At 41.8% G+C, this 19,591-nt stretch overlaps 2 protein-coding genes across 2 annotated transcripts; both read left to right on the forward strand.

Annotated features, from left to right (window-relative positions):
* The first annotated feature begins 5,898 nt into the window (after window positions 1-5,898).
* LOC122047194 lies at window positions 5,899-8,240 on the forward strand. Its single transcript, XM_042608313.1, has 2 exons — window positions 5,899-6,317; window positions 7,215-8,240. Exon 2 carries the CDS (start codon window positions 7,510-7,512, stop codon window positions 8,098-8,100), a length of 591 nt encoding a protein of 196 aa, XP_042464247.1. The 5' UTR covers window positions 5,899-6,317; window positions 7,215-7,509; the 3' UTR covers window positions 8,101-8,240.
* A 6,414-nt stretch (window positions 8,241-14,654) lies between these two features.
* On the forward strand, window positions 14,655-15,180 carry LOC122016506 (agamous-like MADS-box protein AGL80). Its single transcript, XM_042574194.1, has one exon. It carries the CDS (start codon window positions 14,693-14,695, stop codon window positions 15,164-15,166), a length of 474 nt encoding a protein of 157 aa, XP_042430128.1. The 5' UTR covers window positions 14,655-14,692; the 3' UTR covers window positions 15,167-15,180.
* Window positions 15,181-19,591: the final 4,411 nt, after the last annotated feature.

Genomic DNA, 19,591 nt, shown 5'->3' on the forward strand with positions numbered 1-19,591 from the left:
GGCGGCAAGAGAGGGAGGAGAAGCTCTCCCTGTTTCTGCTGGCGCTTGCGGTGAGAAGGAGAGGGAGCGGAGAGGAGGGGGGGGACCGGCGGTGAGGAGAAGGAGAGGAGTGGAGAAGAGGCAGAGGGCAACCTCGGCTCCGGCGAGGAGAGAGGGGGAGGAAGAAGCTATTGTCGTGGCGGCGCCAGTCCCCCACCGCGCGATGAACAGTTGCCACCTTAAACCCTCAAAACTCTCCACAAGTGAAAAGACCAAATTGCCCCTCCTTCTCCCTTTAATTCCTTCACTGCCCTATATCTATATCCGTATCACAAGCCTCCCCCTCAAGTCTAGTCGAAGGAGGCGCAAGTCCGACTGACTAGACCAATCCCAAAACAGAATCGCTACTGAATGCGCAATCAGATCACTGGCTCGTCTTATCCTATCAAACGAGTAGCTGTGGCGATGCCGAGCAAGTGACAAATAATATCGAGCGAGCAACGAAAAATAGTGTCGAGTATATGTCGAGCATGCAACCGAGAAAATGAAGATCGAGCGATAGTAAATCATGACCGGGACATCGAATAATGCCGACCTGGATCAAAGTATGCTGACCTGACAATCGAAAAATGATGAGCGAGTTGCAAGTCGATGGCCGAGCGATATCAAACGCGCGACAGAGAATGTTGTCCGAATGACGATAAATCACGACCAGGCAATAGAGAGAGAGTGATGGACAAGCCAAGCCGTGAGCGCGACTGAGAGAATACCGACCGAGCGTCCGTAAATCGCGACTGAGCAAATAAAGAAAATGATGGATGAGCGAAGCCATGATCGTGACCGAGCGAGTGCTGATCGAGCGACAATAAATCGCGACCAGGATGAGTAAATCCGTAAGCGCAACTGGGAGAATACCGACCGAGCGTCCGTAAATCGCAAACGGGCAAAGAAAATGATGGACGAGCAAAGTCATGATCATGACGGAACGAGTGTCGACCGAGCGACAGTAAATCGTGACCCAACAATAAAGAGCGTGACCGAGCGAGTGCCGACCGAGCGACAATAAATCATGACCGGACAATAAAGAGAATGATGGACGTGCAAAGTCGTGAGCGCAACCGAGCGTCAATAAATCGCGACCAGGCAATCGAACAATGCCAATCTGGCAATCGAAAAATACTGAGCGGGTCAAAAGATGATGGACAAGCAGAACCGTGAGCGTAACCGAGGAAATACTGATCGAGCATCAATAAAATCGTGATCGGGTAATAGAGAGAGTGATGCCTGGTCAACAGGGAGAAACCCAAGCTAGCAGAACGACAATGGGCGAGCGGTGACAAACGCGCGATGGAGAAAAAATGTCAAGCGATAGATCGATCAACATAAAACGAGTAGTCGAGTGGTACTAGTGAATGGTCAAGCAAACGGCCAAGCCACATCGATGAGCGAAAACGTGAACTGAGAGTGCCGGACAGGGCGGCAAGTGAACACTAAGTGCCGATCGAGCAACAACGGTGAGCGAAAACGCGAACTAAGAGTGTAGGGCGACAAGTGAATAGTAAGTGTCGACCGAGCAACAGCGATGAGCGAAAACGCGAACTGAGAGTGTAGGTCGACAGGTGAACAGTAAGTGTCGATCGAGTAACAACGGTGAGCGAAAACACGAACTGAGAGTGCCGGGCAGAGCGACAAGTGAAGCAAGTGTGATGAGTGCCGGGCAGAGCGGCGAGTGAGGAGTGAGTGTGATGAGCGTCCGATAGAGCTGTAAGTGAGCAGTGAGCACCGACCGAGAGGTCATTGGCGTGAGAGCATGCTCACTTATAACTCGCACTGGGGCGAGAGTCTGAGACCCGACCTGCCGATCGTTGGGTGTGAGAGCATGCTCACTTATAACTCGCACTGAGGCGAGAGTTTGGAAGTGTGAGAGCATGCTCACTTATAACTCGCGCTGGGGCGAGAGTCTGGGACCCGACCTGTCGGTCATTGGGCGTGAGAGCATGCTCACTTATAATTCGCACTGGGGCGAGAGTCTGGGACCCGACCGGGAAGGTCATTGGGCGTGAGAGCAGTGCTCACTTATAACTCGCACTGAGGTGAGAGTCTGGAAGCGTGAGAGCAGTGCTCACTTATAACTCGCACTGGGACGAGAATCTGGAATCCCGACCGGGAGGTGATCCGAAGGCCTGGCCAGTACTTGATCTGGAGACTTGACCAAGAATTGATCTGGATGTCTGACCAGGACTTGATCTGGAGACCTGATCAGGAATTGATCTGAAATTCTGACCAGGAATTGATCTGGAGACCTGACCAGAAAACAATCTAAAGGCCTAACAAAGAAGCAATCTGGAAGTCTGACCAGGCATTGAGCTGGAGGTCTGACCAGGCATTGATCTAGAGGTCTGACCAGGAATTGATCTGGAGGTCTGACCAGGAATTGATCTAGAAGCCCGACCGAGAATTTGTCTAGAAGTCCGACCGAGAGATCGTTAGCGATACTCCGATCCTAGACCGGTGGTGATACTCTGGTCCGAGACCAGTGGCGATAACTCGACCCCGAACGGCGGAGGATAAGCCTTGAAGACCATAAAAGCGGAGCCCGTAGCAATATGAGGGAATAAAGCCTTTATCATACCTGATCGCGAAGTGGTGTCAACCGACTGAGGATCTGTCTCGGTCCCTCAACTCCCAAATACACGTGGAGCGAGGGGAGAAGATAAAGAGCGTGAAGCCGATATAAGGGAGCAGAACCCATAGCCATAGAAGGAAGCAGAGCACCGTGGGTGAAGGGAGAAACACCTGTAGATGTAAGAGGTTGCACAACAAGTGAAAGATGCAAAGCATATAATAATAATAGAGTGAAGCGCCTATAACAGCAAGAGAATGCTGAGCCCCATGGTGAATGGTACAGAGCTTGTAGCAATAAGAGGATGCAGAGCCTCATGGTGAAGGGTGCAGAGCCTATAACACACCTGATCGGGGAGCTGGAACTCTGGTCCCTGATCGGAGAGTAAGACCCCTAGCCTGTAATCAAAGAGCGAGGCCCTAGATCCCGATCGGGAAGTGGTACTGCGAGTCAATGATCGGGGAGCTGTGTCCCAAGTGTATGTGCGGGGAGCTGGGCCCCTAGTGTCCAATCAAAAATCTAAGGCCCTAGTCTTTGATCAAGGAACTAGGATTTTACTCTCTTATCAGGGAGTTATATCAGTTCCTATAATCGTAAAAAGGGAGCAGAGCTTGTAGCGTACCTGATCGGGAAGCCGTGCCAACCGGCTAAGGGTTTGTCTCGGTCCCTTAACTCCCGAATACCCATGGAGTCAGGGAAAAAACATAACGGAAAAACTAACATGTCAGCCAGCTGAAGCTCCACTCGATCCCTCGACTCCCGAATATCGGTGGAGCGAGGATAGAAGATAATATGTGCATTGAGATCCTCCGGGATTGTGATAATAGCAGAGAACCTCCCGATGTCGTCCATCTTCACGTTCCAAAACAGGTGAAGGATGTTCCTACAGACGACGCCAAATTTGATCCCGTCCGGAAGCTGAGTCGGATGAACCGCGGGGTGAGGTAGATGAGATGTTGACTGAGTCGCGACGTCCCAGAGGGGGGTGTGCTGAGATGACTTCTATGTTGATCAAGTCTTCAAAAGTCTCTGGTCAACGCTACCTGCAGCCAGCGACCGGGTTGACCCGATCCCCGGTACTCCGATGCTTGAGGCAGATCCAACGAATATACGAGTACAAGACTAAGCCATAAAATAATGAAATATGCATAGAATATGAACGGAGAACGTACCCTGGCCCAGGGGCTCGCCTTCGGATGGGACGCGGCTCGAGTTGTCGCGACCCGGAAGAGTAGATGAATCTAATTAGGCTGGATCTGACGGTGAGGAGCCGAACGCAGCATGACATTGGAAGACGACATGCAACCCGGGATAAGACACCGACACGCAAGCCGGGAGGTACTAGCAGCACGCAGGCCGGGACACGAAATCAGCATCGACCGAGAAATGAGATCGGCACGCAAGCCGGGAGGTACTAGCGGCACGTAGGCCGGGACATGAGATCGGCACGCAGGCCGGGAAACGCGATCAACACGCAGGCCGGGAAACGATATTGGTACGCAGGCCAAGACATGAGATGGACACATAAGTCGAGATATAACACACAACCAGACCAAGACATATCAAAGACGGAGCGCGATCAAATCAAAGCCCAAGGCAGCGAGAGCTAGGAGGCTGGAACACATGGGAATCGGGACATGGTTAGATCGGCTACAACGACGGCAGGAACCAGATCTGTGCTGGAGGCGGTGGAGCCAAATCGATGTAGGGAACGGTTGTAACGAACGTAGGGGAAAAGTGGTCGTAGCGATGGACTGCGGTGCCCGTAGCGGCTCGACATCTACGGCTGCAGCGGGAAGAAAGGAAGAGGACAGTGGGCTCACGGCATGTGGTAGCTACCCGCTAGGAAGGTTGCGACACATGGAGGTTGCTGCCGGCGAGAAAGGAAGCGGCAGCGGCGTGCATCTAGCGACGACGTCGCGAGTAGGAGGGAGAGAAGAGCACCGGCGACAAGGGAGGAGAGGAGGCGAAGAGGCCGATGGCTGTTGGCGATGGTACGAGGAGAACCGAGGACCGGCGGCTGTGCTGGCCGCAGGAAGAGAGGAGGAGGAGGTGGTCGTCACCGATGTTGCGAGGAGAAGGAAGAGGAGAGGAGGAGGTGGTGTTACCAGCTGTCGCGAAGGCAGCTCTCCGTTCGTCGCGGCGATGAGGCTGATCCAGTGGTGATTGCGGCGCAACAAAAGGAAGAACATTCCTCTTGCTTGTGCTGTGGTCTAGGTACGGGATAGAGAGAGAAAGGAGAAGAGAGGGTGGTCGGCGGGCGGCAAGGAAGAAAGGGGCAGTGGTCTGCCCGGCGACGGCGCAGCGAGGAGTAAATGGGGAAGGGCAGTGGTCTGCCCAGCGACGGCGCAGCAAAGAGGAAACGGGGAAGGGCAGTGGTCAGCCCGGCGGTAGCGCAGCGAGGAGGAGCTGGCGACGGCGCAGCGTGGAGGAGGAGGGAAGAGAAGAGGCCGTGCTGTGGTTGGCGTCGGTCGTCGCCGGTGGCTGTGGCTCGAGGACGACGGCGAGAGAGGGAGGAGAAGCTCTCCCTGTTTCTGCTAGCGCTTGCGGTGAGAAGAAGAGGGAGCGGAGAGGAGGCGGGGGGCGACCGACGGTGAGGAGAAGTAGAGGAGTGGAGAAGAGGCAGAGGGCGACCTCGGCTCCGGCGAGGAGAGAGGGGGAGGAAGAAGCTATTGTCGCGGCGGCGCCAGTCCCCCACCGCGTGGTGAACAGTTGCCACCTTAAACTCTCAAAACTCTCCACAAGTGAAAAGACCAAATTGTCCCTCATTCTCCCTTTAATTCCTTCACTGTCCTATACCTATATCTGTATCAATATTCATTTTTTCCCTCTTAACAAAGAGTGAGGACTCTCTCCTTCTTTGTTTTCTTATAAATATAAATACGTAAAATATGTTCAGATTGAATGTTCAAAAAAAAATATACATATATTGATATTCAATTGAATTTTAATATTAGTTTAATAGATACCAAAACAAAATAATAATAATAATAAATATTATTTTAATAAGGGACTGCAGATTAGAAACACCAAATATATTTCTAACATTATATATTAGCATAAATCTAACTTTATTTTAATATTACCCCTGCCAAATAATTAAATTTCGTATTTAATAACATTGATTAACATAATAATATATTTTATCTTGATATATTATACTTTTTCATCAAATATTAATTGGTATTATATTTTAAATCACATAATGGGTCTTAAGCAACCGCCTATTGAAGGAAGCCCATTTAATAAATCCATCAGACCAATAGCGGCCCATTAAAGCCCTGATCTCTCTTCGTCTCATTTTCTGTCGCCTTGCCTCGGCCTCGACGCCGCCAACCAGACTCGCTTGTGTCTGCCGCCGCCGCCGTCGCCGTCGCCGTCGCCGTGCCTGCCTCTTGCTTCTTTTGCGGCAAGCAACGGTCGGAAACTGGGGGATTGTCGATCAATAGAAAACTGAAGCCGTATGTGAGAGGCCTGCTCGCTTTCTCGATCGTCTACCCTTCTTGCTATCAGATACGGCGGGGACTCAACCCTAGAAGACAAGGGCTTCCGAAGGAGATCGCCCCTCCTCTGCCTCATCCTTTTTTTTTTTTGGAAAAGAGTCTCCACCATCACCACACCCTCCGCTTCCTTGGACTTGATTTGCACCTAGGAAGGCTTCCTTCTTCGTGATATCACTTCAACTAGAGCTTCGGAATCCAATCCACCAAGGAAGGTATGCATGCTTTTAATCTGCTTAAAGAAAAGTTATTTTGCTCATTCTTTCGCTCCAGATGAACTACCGTAGAATATGAGTGACAGGAACCATGATCTAGCACATTCGTGCTATAATATACTGCATTTCGGCAACTTATCAAGTAGGTTGTTTTATTTAGCTGATTTTACATTTTTCGCACCAGGAAAATCTCTATAAAGTGTTTAACCTGAGTAAACAGTTCACTAGTTTTCAGAATTCCCATTCTTGCTATCTTGTACATCTGTAAACACTATGTTCTCCTATACTGCTATATTTTTAAGACGCAAATAATGTTTTTTCCCCCAATAATGACAGGTTGTATCAGTTTTTAAGAATTTGCCAACGAGGGTTTGAATCATCCTAATGTATTCATAAATGTCAAGTTTGAACTTTGAAGAATGTATTAGGAGTATGTCATGAGATGAATCTTATCAGATATTGATGTAGAGATCATCTCAACTTCATAATTTCATTCAGGAGCATTATTCCTCTTTATATATCATTTAATATTTCACCATGTGATTATATATGCTATTCAGTTTTTGTGTTATTTTACATTTTCTCTTGAGAATCTGCATATGATTGTTGTATCGTGTGTGCTTCTCAATTTAAATATGATATTCTAAGCAAGGAATCAATTTATGGGTATTCAATCATTTGCCACTACTAAATTGCATACATCATGTTTTGCTGCTCAAGTGTCATACTAAGGTTAGCAGCTTTTGTGCTGCTTCTCTTTCTCATCTTTGTTTGTCGACTTAACTGTTTGGCATGTTTTTTTATCTTTGTGGTTCTACTTTGTTTTATTTTTGTTTCTCTACTCTGATGTTCTATTGTTACAAAACATAACTACGATATCTTTGTGGCAATCCACAGAAAGTTAACAAGTACAGGATTAGTCTTTAGATCAATCAAGCTGGCATATGCATTGGCAGATCTGACCAACTTCAGAAATGAAAAACTTTCAATTTCATTATAAGCATCCTGATGGTATCCAACGGAACTTAGCAAGCATTACCAACATCAAGGGAGACATTTTATTCCATTGTTTGCTGTCAGGATGGAGAAGTTAAGAGAAGATTCTAGTTGTCTTGCATGAAAAACACCAAACAGATTGTTTGATGTCCTATGTCTGAATAAGCACCTGCTCCAATAAGTACATTTGGCATTCATGGAACCATTGCGGAAGAAATTGAGAAGACGATGTCTTTCAAGAATCCCACTCTGTTTGATCTGTCTATTTGCTCCTATTATGTGCTTGGTTTATTTAATCCAGGCAAACCTTCCTGAGGTTTCACATGGCAACCTTATCATGGAATCGCGCAAGGCCTTGGTATTCCCCAAGACTGTAGAAGGACTTGGAGAATTTGGTGACATGATGGTCACTATGTTGCCTGATGATCTCGCATTTACAGTATTTGCACCATCAGAAGAGGCCATCAGACAGTCGTTGAAGCTGAAACCCCATGACAGCTTGAGTAAGGATAAGTATAACAATACATATGCGATAATCTCTCGTGTGATGGGATTTTCTACAGTTCCGCAGCATATAACTTCTGAAACAATCCCCTCACACACACAGAGAGCATTTGATTCTATATCTGGACTGAAATTATATGCTTGGAAAGATTTTGATGGCACTCTGGTTGTAAATGGCATTAGGTCAGCAAGTGTCGATATGAGAAAATCTGAGATCATTGTGCACATAATGAATGGCGTTCTCATGGATGCTGCATTTGAGCAGTCATTTGCGTCTGACTAGGAAGACTAAGAAGATTTATATCAAGATATTATTGTTTAGCAATCACTTACTTTTTATTACACTCCAATACACTTGGAAAAACAATTGTATATGCAATTCCCTTTGCTTTTAAAAAACTTAATTCGTATGGTTTCTGAATAGAATTGCATATTTTTCTTTTCCTTGTATCAATTATGATTTTGTAATTTCAATTATGTTTTTTCACAAATCTGATGTGTGATTTATATTGACTATCCATTCGAACTTTTGCAAAGATGTTTGCAAGTAGAGGAAGTTGGATTCCGAGAGAACATCAAGGCCTTTTGGTTTGTTTAGTGAGAGAGCATCAAGCCAGTGATTTGTATACAACGTTCCTAATTTCACAGAGTTACAAGTTAAAGAACAACAACCTCAGATAATTACCATCCTCAAACAAGGTGCTTAGCTAATTATGATTTCCATAACTTACTGTTCTTTATCCTCCAAAGAAAGTGAAACTTATTAAATTCATCACGTTTACTTGCTTGTGTTCAGAATTCGCTCACTACAAAAAATATAGTTTTTTGGGACGAATTCTAGAACGAATTTATAAAAAAAAATTCGTTGCAAATTTTTTTGGGACGAATTTTACGACGAAATTTTTTTTGTCCCAAATCTCTTATTGTCAACTTTTGGAACGAATATTTTTTTGTTGCAAATTTGGCAATGAATTTGGGGACGAAATTGGTGACGAATAATATTTTCGTCTCCAAATTCGTCGTCAAATTTGCAACAAAAACTCTATTTGTCGCAATATTGTATATAATTTTGGAACGAATATTTGCTTTGTTGCAAACTTAGCAACGAATTTAGGGACAAAATCGGTGACGAATTTCTTTTTGTTGCCAAGTTTGTCCTTAATTTGGCGACAAAATTTGACAATGAATTAGATTTTCGTTGCCAAATTCGTTGCTAATTTTCACCAAACCTTTGCAACGAATATTATTCTTGTTGTAAAATTTGCGACGAATTTGGCAATGAAAATACTAATTTAATTTGCAACAAATAATCCTTCGTCCCATATTTCGTCCCAGATTCTGGGACTAATCTATGGATTCGTCCTAGATTCTGCGACGAAATTTGGAACGAAAATGATTTTGTCGCGACATTATCGATGTACAGTAGTTACGATAAGTTGGTGACAAATTATTTTCATTGCCAAATTCGTCCCTAAATAAAAAAAAATCCAAAAACAATTTATTTCTACAATTCAATCCATACATACATATATACAACAAATTCAAATAACACATCCTAATTAATATTATCCCATCCTATTTCACACACATCTATTAATAATTGAAATCAAATCATAATACAACAAATTCAAAGGTCTCAACAAGTTATACAAGATCTTTCTTCTTTAAGCTACTCTAAAATATTATACAAGTTCCACACTCCAAAAGTTATACAAGTCTAACAATCCATGAAGTTAAACAAGGATTTAAATTAAAAAAAGAACTAAGATACAACTCATCTTCTTTGTCCGCAAAAACTTTCTTCCCCATCAAATATTCTTTTCCTGCATAAAAACAAACAAATAAAGCAGATCATTTGTAACCAGAAAAATAATTACTTAAATTCTAACAGCCTCATGTAAGCAGATCATTCTAACATATAATAATGGTAAGGATTCACTCTACAGAATAGTAATTTAAGATGCTAAAGTGAAAATCTATGATGATAAATAAACTAGAACCAAGGGAAACAAAGAGAAAAAAGCAAAAAATGTAGGGACATAATCTACTTAACATTCATAAGTTTACCAATATCATGTACTCCCTTTTAAATTGGAAGAAGAAAGTATGGTAGTATTTATAACAACCTATAATTAGACAATAAGATAACTTTGCAATGAGAAAATAAAAATTTCTATACAATTAATACCAAAATGGCTTATAATCATTTAATCAAAAAAATATTGAGAGCATTAATCAGGATTTTATAGCAACGGTAAATTAAATGGTAAGAAACACCTTGAAGCTAGTATGAACCATCCATTTCATAACAATGGTAAATTAAATTAAAATAAGTACCTTGAAGCTAACTACACGTATCCTAAGTATATATGATACAACTTATTTTACCACATCAAATTGTTATTATACAACCTATTTCACCATATCAAACAAGAGCTACAAATATCCTAATTTCATATGACATGGAGAGCATGAGATGTATTCTTAAAATTCCTATCATATGAAAATATCTCAAATGAAGAAAACACAAACTAGTCAAGGTCAATTAGTTGATACTAGTCTTTTAGTACTCATGGTTACTTGGTTGGTAGGAAAACTCTAATCATAATTCAGAATTTGAACTAATAATGTTGTAGTAACAAATTTCAACAAATTTATAAAAATAATGATAACTTTATTTAACTTTTCAAATACAACTGATAAAAAATAAATAAAATTAAAAGCATAGCATGTTCAACTAAGGGTGTGTTATTTAATACTTACTTTTTTCTTCGACATATATTTCGTCTCACCAATCCTGTTAAAAACAAATTAACAATATTAATTAAAATAAAAATTAAAAAAGTTAACAAGCCATAAATTAATGTTTAAAACACTAATTATGAGATAAATAATCATCATACATAATTAAAATCATGAACAACCATCACCACCATCATCGTTATCATCGCCGCTATCATCATCATCGTCATGCGGAGGAATCCGACTTAGAGCGGAGCTTAACTGAAGGTGTCGCATGATAAAATCTTGTTGTCGACGCAACTCTCTCATATCTTGCTCCATTTGCGCCCTTTCTAGGTCTCTTTGCGATAATATTTCCTTCAGATTGCTAACCTCTTCAGTCAAGTTATTTACTTGGGTCGTAAGTACTGGTGAGGAGGAAAATGTTCCAACTATTCTTTGGGTTCTACTTAAGGAACTCATCCCCAATATCCTTCCCGCTTTTAGTCCTCAACTGGCCTCCAACCATAAACTCAAATTATTGACAACAGAATCCTCAGACCCTTGACTATCGACATCACCAGCTTGTAAGCATGTTTGGGCTAGCTCGAGTTCATCATATTTTTCCTATTTTTTAAAATACATAAGATATTGATTAGATATAATAGAAACACATATAATATTAAGACAGTGAAGATACTTAACTACTGAAATCTAAATTATATATTAAGATCAAATAAATAATAATGCCAACCTTTACTGCTTTTGCTTTTGCCCCACTCAAAACCTTATCTTTTTTTCCTAAAAATGCGGGTGAAAGTATCAATGAAAGAGGGCTCCTTCCCCATCTCCCAGATTTTGGGACGAATCCAAGATTCATCCCAGAATTAAAAAAAAATTAATCAGAGACACTAAATATGGACCTAGAGATGTCAGAATTTTATAAAATAAGTTTCTATGGATTCCTAATTTTGTACCGATCGTAAATATGTCCTTATCCATGATTTTAACCTAATATATTTAGTGTGGTAATTTTTTAACCTGAATTTGACCTAATTCAGGTTAAAAAAATCACCACACTCAATATATTATTTTAAAATTAAGGATTAAGATATTTTTATGATGAGAAGAAAAATATGAATGTATAAAGACTTGTTTCATGAAATTCTGAGATCTCTAGGTCTATATTTAGAGCCTCCGATTTATTTTTATTTTCTTAATTATTTTTTTGATTCTGGGACGAATCCTGGATTCGTCCCAGATTTTGGGACGAATTCCTGGATTCGTCTTAGATTTTGGGACAAAATCCTAGATTCATCCCATATTTTGGGACGAATTCCTGTATTCGTCCTAGATTTGGGGACGAATTCAGTATTCGTCCTAGATTTCAAAAAAAAATTTTTAAAAAAAATAATCAATCGGAAGCCCTAAATATCGACCTAGAGATGTCAGAATTTCATGAAACAAGTTTCTATGGATTCCTAATTTTGTAATATTCATAAATATCTCCTCATCCATAATTTTAACCTAATATATTTAGTTTGGTAATTTTTTAATCTGAATTTGACCTAATTTAGGTTAAAAAAATCACCACACTCAATATATTATTTTAAAATTAAGGATGAGTATATGTTTTTTATCAGAAGAAAATGATAAACTCATAGGCTCTTGTTTCATAAAATTCTGACATCTGTAGTTCTATATTTTAAGTTTTAGACACATATTCAAGCATGCGTTGAAGGTTAACATACTTAATTAATAGTAACTATATATGTTTCACTAAATATGGAAATAGAAATATCAAAATTTTATGAAAAAAATTTCTATGGGTTTCTAATTTTCTCCTAATCATAAAAATATCCTAATCCATAATTTTAATCTAATATATTTAGTGTGGTAATTTTTTAACCCGAATTTAACCTAATTCAGGTTTAAAAAATCACCACACTCAATTTATTATTTTAAAATTAAGGATTATGATATTTTTATGATGAGGAGAAAAATACGAATGCATAGAAACTTGTTTCATGAAATTCTATATTTAGAGCCTCCGATTCATTTTTATTTTCTTAATTATTTTTTTTATTCTGGGATGAATCCTGGATTCGTCCTAGATTTTAGGATAAATTGCTGGATTCATCCCAAATTTTGGGATGAATTCCTGTATTCGTCCCAGATTTGGGGACGAATCAAGTGTTCGTCCCAGATTTCAAAAAAAATTTAAAAAAAAAGAAAGGAAAATCAATCGGAAGTCCTAAATATCGACCTAGAGATGTCGGAATTTCATGAAACAAGTTTCTATAGGTTCCTAATTTTTTTATGATCTTAAAAATATCTTCATCCATAATTTTAACATAATATATTGAGTGTGGTAATTTTTTACCACAAATTAGGTCATATTCGTGTTAAAAAAATCACCACACTCAATATATTATGTTAAAATTATGGATGCAGATATTTTTAAGATCATGAGAAAATTAGGAACCCATAAAAACTTATTTCATAAAATTCTGAGATCTCTAGGTCCATATTAAAGGCTTTCGAATGATTTTTTTTAAAAAAAAAATCTGGGACGAATCTTGGATTCATCCCAGAATTAAAAAAAAAAAAAATTAATCGAAGGCACTAAATAAGGACCTCAGAATTTCATGAAACAAGTTTTTATGGGTTCCTAATTTTGTACCAATCGTAAATATGCCCTCATCTATAATTTTAACCTAATATATTTAATGTGGTGATTTTTAACCTGAATTATATCAAATTCGGGTTAAAAAATCATCACACTCAAAATATTAGGTCAAAATTATAGATGAGGATATTTTTAGGATAAGGAGAATGATACGAACACATTGAAACTTGTATCATAAAATTTTGATATATCTAGGTCCATATTTAAAGCTTTCGATTAATTTTTTTAAAAAAAAATCGATTCTGAGACGAATCCAGGACGAATCCTAGATTCACCCCTTATAATTTTTTTAAAAAATATTTTTAAAAAAATTTTAATTCTGGGACAAATCCTGAATTCGTTCCGGATTATTTTTGCGACGAAAATAGTTTTCGTTGGGAATTTACGTCGAAAATATTTTGTTGCAGATTTTGTTGCTAATTTGGTTCGAAATTTATTTTTGTTGCCAAACTTGTTATGATTTTGGGATGAAAAATATTCGTCCCAAATTTTAGTCCCTAAATCATTATTTTTTTAGTGGTTGGGCAATTATCACACTTTAGAAAACAAGTATGATAATAATGCAGCAAAATTTTTAATTTTATCTAATTAATTATATGAACAATGATATATTGTTGATTGACTTGGTCAAGTAAAAATTTATTGACAAAATAAACTTTTTGATCTAATTATGTGAATTATATTAATGCAAGATACACGTATACGTACATATCTTAATAGTGGTTTATATGATTATATTATTTCCTATTATCATTGCACTGGCTTATGTAATTAATTAATTTCCTTTTCCTAATGCAAAACCAATTTTGTGTTGATTTAAAAAAGAAGATTTGAAATTTAAAATTTTGATCTCTTATTCAGTAAGGAAATAGTTAACATATATATAAGATTGGAAGAAATATTACAATTTGAAATTATGAAAGGAAACATGTTGGTCTTCCATTAATTGATCAGGTTTGAATCGACCGTTTTAGATCCGGTCAGTTCGAAACGATCCAGTCGGTTTGAACACGACCTATTTATTTATAAAATAATTTTTTTTGATCTAATTATGCGAATTATATTCATGCAAGATACACGTACATATCTTAATAGTGGTTTATATGGTTATATTATTTCCTATTATCATTGCACTGGCTTATGTAATTAATTAATTTCCTTTTCCTAATCCAAAACCAATTTTGTGTTGATTTTTTTTTTAAAAAAAGATTTGAAATTTAAAATTATGATCTCTTATTCAGGAAGGAAATAGTTAACATATATATATATAAGATGGGAAGAAATAATACAATTTGAAATTATGAAAGGAAACGTGTTGGCCTTCCATTAATATAATTGACGGGATTCGTTTCGATTCTTTTCCAAATTCAACAATAATTTCGACTCCAAATGAAAATCTACTAGTAATTTGTATAAATTGATGGAGAGCGATTAATACAGATAAGCAGTCGATTAAAAGATCGCCATGGGGAGGAAGAAGGTGAAGCTCGCATGGATCACCAACGACGCCACGAGACGCGCCACCTTCAAGAAGCGGAAGAAGGGCTTGGTGAAGGAGGTGAGCGAGCTCGCCACGCTCTGCGGCGTCGAGGCGTGCCTGGTCGTCTACGGGCCTCAGGATGCTGCGGAGGCGGAGCCGGAGGTGTGGCCGTCGCCGGCGGAGACGGCCCGCGTGGCCACGCGCTTCAATAGCATGCCGGAGATGGACCGGTGGCGCAAGATGACCAACCAGGAGGGCTTCCTCCGGCGGCGCGTCGCCAAGCTGCAGTACCAGCTCCGCCGCCAGGATCGCGAGAACAGGGAGCTCGAAGCGAGCCTCTTCGCCCACGAGATTATGGCCGGCGGCCGCAGCCTGGACGACGCCGGCCTAAATGACGCGGTGGGACTGGCGCAGATGATGGACATGAAGCTGAATCTGGTGCAGAAGAGGGTAGGATAGGAGACGATGAGGAAATTGAGCAGACGATGTCCTTCAAGAATCCCACTCTGTTTGATTTGTCTATTTGCTCCTATTATGTGCTGGCGCCGTCTATGGAAAACGACCGAAGACGTTGAGATAAAATCTTAGATATTTGAATAATCTTCCAGAAGACTAAATTCTAAGACTAGAGCTTCGTTTTTTGTATGACTTCTATTATTTTGCATGTTATTAATGATAGATAATATTTCTGGAAAATTTTGGAGATGGAGCCGTGAGAGGGTGTTTGAACGGAAAATTTAATCACCAGCAGTAAAGTATCCTTCCACATTTATTACCGCATCACAAGTGGAAATCTCACGTCGTTGAAATTTTCTTACCGCTGTCCTTGTGGTTGCGCAGCCGAAACCACTGAAAATAACAAATACAAATAACATGTAACATAGGGTTGGTGATAGTATAATAGAAAAGGAAGAATTCCAAATTCAAATGGACCGGTCGGATGCAATCATTTTCATTGTCGTCGATTTGGAGAGCGAGAAAAAGGCCGAGCTACTACTTGCCTTAGGTAGAATCATGACGTGTTCGTCTGATTGACCGACAAACTCCCTGGGATCTCGCCGAGCATTGAGCATCGCCTAGCATGAGCTTCATATCCGATCATATGTCCGGCCCGTGAAGCAGCGGAAAAGGGACTTAGCGCGGAGCAGAACCTAATCATCCGGGCATAAATAGAGAAATTACTGGAAACTGGACACATCCAGTAGGTTCAGTTCCCGAGTTGGCTCGCTAATGTGGTACTGGTCTCCAAGTCAGGCAACAAATGGCAGGTATGCATCGACTTCCGAGACCTTAATAAGACGTGCTCGAAGGATTTCTATCCGCTGCATCGAATAGACCAGATGGTGGACTCTACGGTGGGTTGCGAGCTGATCAGCATGTTAGACGCATATCAAGACTACCACCAAGTGCCGCTTACCAAAGAAGGTCAGGAAAATGTTAGTTTTATCACGATCGACGGAACGTTCTGCTATAATGTCATGTCGTTCGGACTAAAGAACGTTGGCACCACGTACCAAAGGCTCATGAACAATGTGTTTCGAAAGCAGATTGACCGCAACTTAAAGGTATACGTCGACGATATATTAATAAAGTCAGTCCAAGTTGCTAATATGTGTGCAGATATTGAAGAAACATGTTGAACCTTGAGGATATACGGGATGAGGCTGAACCCGAACAAGTGCTCATTCGGCGCTAAGAGTGGACGCTTCCTCGGATACATCGTCACCGAGCGAGGGATCGAGGCGAATTCGAGCAAGGTAAACGCACTGCAAGACATGCCCCCATCCCGTAGCATGAAAGAGGCCCAACGGCTGATCGGACGGATCATAATATTGCCTAGATTTATATCGAGATCATCCGATCGGAGTCTACCGTTCTTCAAGGTGTTGCGCTGAGCGACATAATTCCTGTGGGACGCGGAGTGTGACTGGACACGTAGTCTAGCGTTCTTAACTCATTGCCTGTGTTAGCTAAGCAAAGTACCGGACAACCGCTTTGGATTTATTTATCATCCACTGAATATGTGGTCGGCTCGACATTAGTCAAGCAGAATAGACATGAATGACAACCTATATACTTTTTTAGCCATATATTAAAAGGCACTGAATCTCGCTATACCGGTCTGGAAAAATTAGCTTACGCTTTAGTGCTTGTCGCTCGGAGACTCTACCCGTACTTTTTTGCTCATCTGATTATCATCATGACCAATAGTACCCTGGGAAGAGCCTTTCTCAGCCTAGAGGCGTCCGAGCGACTAATCAAATGGACAACCGAACTAAGAGAGTTTGATATTCAATATCAACCTCGAACGGTGATCAAAACTCAGGCCTTGGCTGATTTTGTTACGTAGGTCCAAATGTCGAGCCGACAGCAACTTGGAGAATATATGTCAATGGTTCGCCCACTAGACAAGGCAGCGGGGTCGGCATTCTGCTCATTTCCCCACGGGAAGACCGGATATAACTTTCCATTTGCCTAGATTATCGGGCCACCAACAACGAAGCCGAGTATGAATCCTTGATAGTCGGCTTATAGGCAACACGACATGTTGGAGCCACAAAAGTCCTCATTCACTCAGACTCTCAGCTAACCGCCCAACAACTATCAGGGACGTTTGGGATTAGCAGCTCCCGACTCAAGTTATATGCAGAAGATCCCCCAATCAGACAATCAAGCAGCAAATGAACTGGCTAAGTTAGCTAGCTCATTATTACCAGTCGTGATCAGCCAGCCGATCGAGCAGGTCTCATTGGTGGCGCACATCAACCGGATGGAGGGAGTAGTATTCTTGCGCGACTGGAGAACGCCGCTGATTGAATTCTTTCTATCGGGAAGCACGCCGGCCGACCAAGAGGCAGCGCAACTATTAAAGAAGAGGGTCAGACAGTTCACCTTAGTCGGAGATCAGCTATATAAGAGAGTCTTCTCCAGACCCCTGCTTAAGTGCGTTAGACCAGAGGATGCAAAGTACATCCTACAGAAAGTGCACCAAGGTTCCTGTGGAAGCCATCCGGGCGGCCGTTCGCTAGCTCGAAAGATTCTCCTGGCTGGATATTTTTGGCCAACTCTCCAAGAGGATGTCGCTCGGATAGCAACAACATATTTGCCGTGCCAAAGGTATCACAACATCCCGCAACAATCGACCGAGGAGATGAAGACATCTACGGTGTATTGTCCGTTCAACCAATGGGGCATGGACATCGTGTGACCGTTTCCCATGGCGACCGGTCAGTGAAGGTTCTTGCTCGTCGCGGTGGACTACTTCTCAAAGTGGGTGGAGGCTGAGCTAGTAGCAAGGATAAGTGAACAAATGGTCATCAAATTCATCTAGCAAAACATCTTGTGTCGGTTTTGCATCCCCCGCCGGCTCGTCTCTGATAACGGGAGGCAATTCGCGGGTCGTAGGCTCAGGGAGTGGTGCGACGGCTATGCCATCCAACAGACCTTCACCTCAGTAGCCTACCCCAGAGCAATGGCCAGGCGGAAGTCTCAAACCAAGAGATCCTTAGAGGCTTACGAGTTCGGCTCGACCATACAGGAGGCGGCTGGGTCGACGAGCTCCCTAGTCTTATGGGTACTATGCACGACTCCAAAAGAAGCGACCGGCGTAACACCATTCCAGCTGGTGCATTGAGGAGAAGCAGTGGTCCTTGTAGAGGTTGGAGTAGAATTTGACTGGGTACAACTCTATAACGAGAAAATACCGATCGGAGGTTAATAGAGCTCGACTTGGTGGATGAATTGCAATATGAAGCCGCCGTCTGGTTAATGGCATACCGACAGCGGATGAGACAGAACTACAACTGAAGGGTGATCCCGAGGTCTTTTTAGATCGGAGATCTAGTGTGGAAGAAAATCAAGTCAGTCGATGACATCACCAAACTCAAGGCACCATGGGAAGGACGTTACAAGGTCATACAAAAACTATGCTCGAGGGGCCTACTACTTGGAGAACGAGGACGGAAGGTGACACGAGTGGCCATAGAGCGCGAATCATCTCCAACCCTATATGGCCGGATGAGAGGTGCGTAAGTAAATATAGATGTATTTGTTCATATGCCTTCTAGATGCAGGATAGATATGAATAAAAAAATAAGTTTCCCAGACTCTTGAGCTAATCAACCAAGACAAAAGTCGAGCGGTGACTATAAACCCTTGTCTCCATCAGCTATTGAGCGGCGACCTTAAACCCTTGTCTCTGTCAGCGGTTGAGCGGCGACCTTAAACCCTTGTCTCTGTCAGCGGTCGAGCGGCGACCTTAATCCCTTTTTTTCGTCAGCGGTCGAGCGGCGACCTTAAACTCTTGTCTCCATCAGTAGTCGAGCGGCGACTATAAACCCTTATCTCCATCAACCATCGAGCGGCGACTATAAACCCTTGTCTCCGTCAACGGTCGAGTGGCGACCTTAACCCCCCGGCTACGTCAAATGTCGAGCAGCAGTTATAAACCCGAGATCGATGAAAAACGGCTAGTTCAGGCAATTAATATGATGCCAATCTGTGAGCCACGGAGCCACACTAATGGAATATTTCGCTTCATGGTAAGTGGTTCATAGCTCGAACCCTGAGCAGTAGTGCAATGAAAACATCTAAAAAATATATATGAAAAGGGAAAATCGAACGTCGCAGATTAAAGAATTTACATTAAAAAGGTCTGTCGAACGAGCAACCATCCATTAATACTCGATAAAACCTACAAGCATAATACAGGATAACTCAATATTCGCTCAAACAAGGTCACTCCAAAAAATCCAAAACATCGTCGGGCAGCAACTCAGTCAGCTTGTCTCAACTGATAACCTTGCTTGTCAGAGCAGAGGTGAGGTAGCCACCTTCCTTCAGTTGATCAAGCGTCCCGTCGATAGCAAGGTTGAGTAGACGGAG

The sequence above is a fragment of the Zingiber officinale genome, chromosome 1B (genome assembly GCF_018446385.1).
Source record: "Zingiber officinale cultivar Zhangliang chromosome 1B, Zo_v1.1, whole genome shotgun sequence".
In the NCBI taxonomy this organism is placed as follows: Eukaryota; Viridiplantae; Streptophyta; class Magnoliopsida; order Zingiberales; family Zingiberaceae; genus Zingiber; species Zingiber officinale.